This window comes from Petaurus breviceps, unplaced genomic scaffold (genome assembly GCF_028583685.1).
Source record: "Petaurus breviceps papuanus isolate PSGF00001 unplaced genomic scaffold, PetGlider_PUasm1.0 99, whole genome shotgun sequence".
Classification (NCBI taxonomy): domain Eukaryota; kingdom Metazoa; phylum Chordata; class Mammalia; order Diprotodontia; family Petauridae; genus Petaurus; species Petaurus breviceps.
Genome location: NW_027187465.1, coordinates 21,718,659 through 21,719,147, shown reverse-complemented (window position 1 = coordinate 21,719,147; position 489 = coordinate 21,718,659). Strand labels below are relative to the sequence as shown.

Here is a 489-nt window from a genome sequence, read left to right as displayed (position 1 = left end):
CTTTAACCCTTACCTGCCCGGCCAGCCCCGAGCGCCCCGAGAGCCTCCCTGGGGCCACCGCCCCCTCTCCGCCCCTCCTCCGGGGAAATGGGGAGGGGGCTTTCCTCTCTTAAAGAGACCCCAGCCCAGGAGGCCCTTTGGACCCGTGGAACAGTGAACTCTGGCTGCACCCAACAGTCTGCATGGACCTTTAACGAAGAGCACCCGAGGGCTGCAAGGGAGCGTCCCTGCGCGTCCGCGTCCCGCCCAGCCACGGGCTCGCCCCTCCTGTGACCGAGCCTTGGGGTCGAGTTCCACTGCCTGCTCCTCTCTTCCATTAACTAGCCATGTGACTTTGGGAAAGTCTCTCATTTCCGGCTTCAATGAAATGGGCTCAGTTGCCTTAGAGCCCCGGCTTACCGTGCTAACTTTGACCGCGCGTGATCGTGGCCAAGTCCGCTTGTCTCGTCTCGGTGTGGAGAGCGCTGTGTGAGGAGGCTGAAGACTTGG

The 489-nt window shown here is 62.6% G+C and overlaps 1 protein-coding gene across 1 annotated transcript in view; it reads right to left on the bottom strand.

Moving 5' to 3' along the window:
• The window catches only part of PHETA1 (PH domain containing endocytic trafficking adaptor 1), a 24,747-nt gene extending 24,258 nt beyond the window's left edge, over positions 1–489 (bottom strand). Inside the window, exon 1 of the mRNA XM_069081688.1 lies at positions 14–489. Within this exon, the coding sequence (XP_068937789.1) occupies positions 14–351 (338 nt within the window). The 5' untranslated portion in view covers positions 352–489. The remainder of the gene's footprint in view (positions 1–13) is intronic.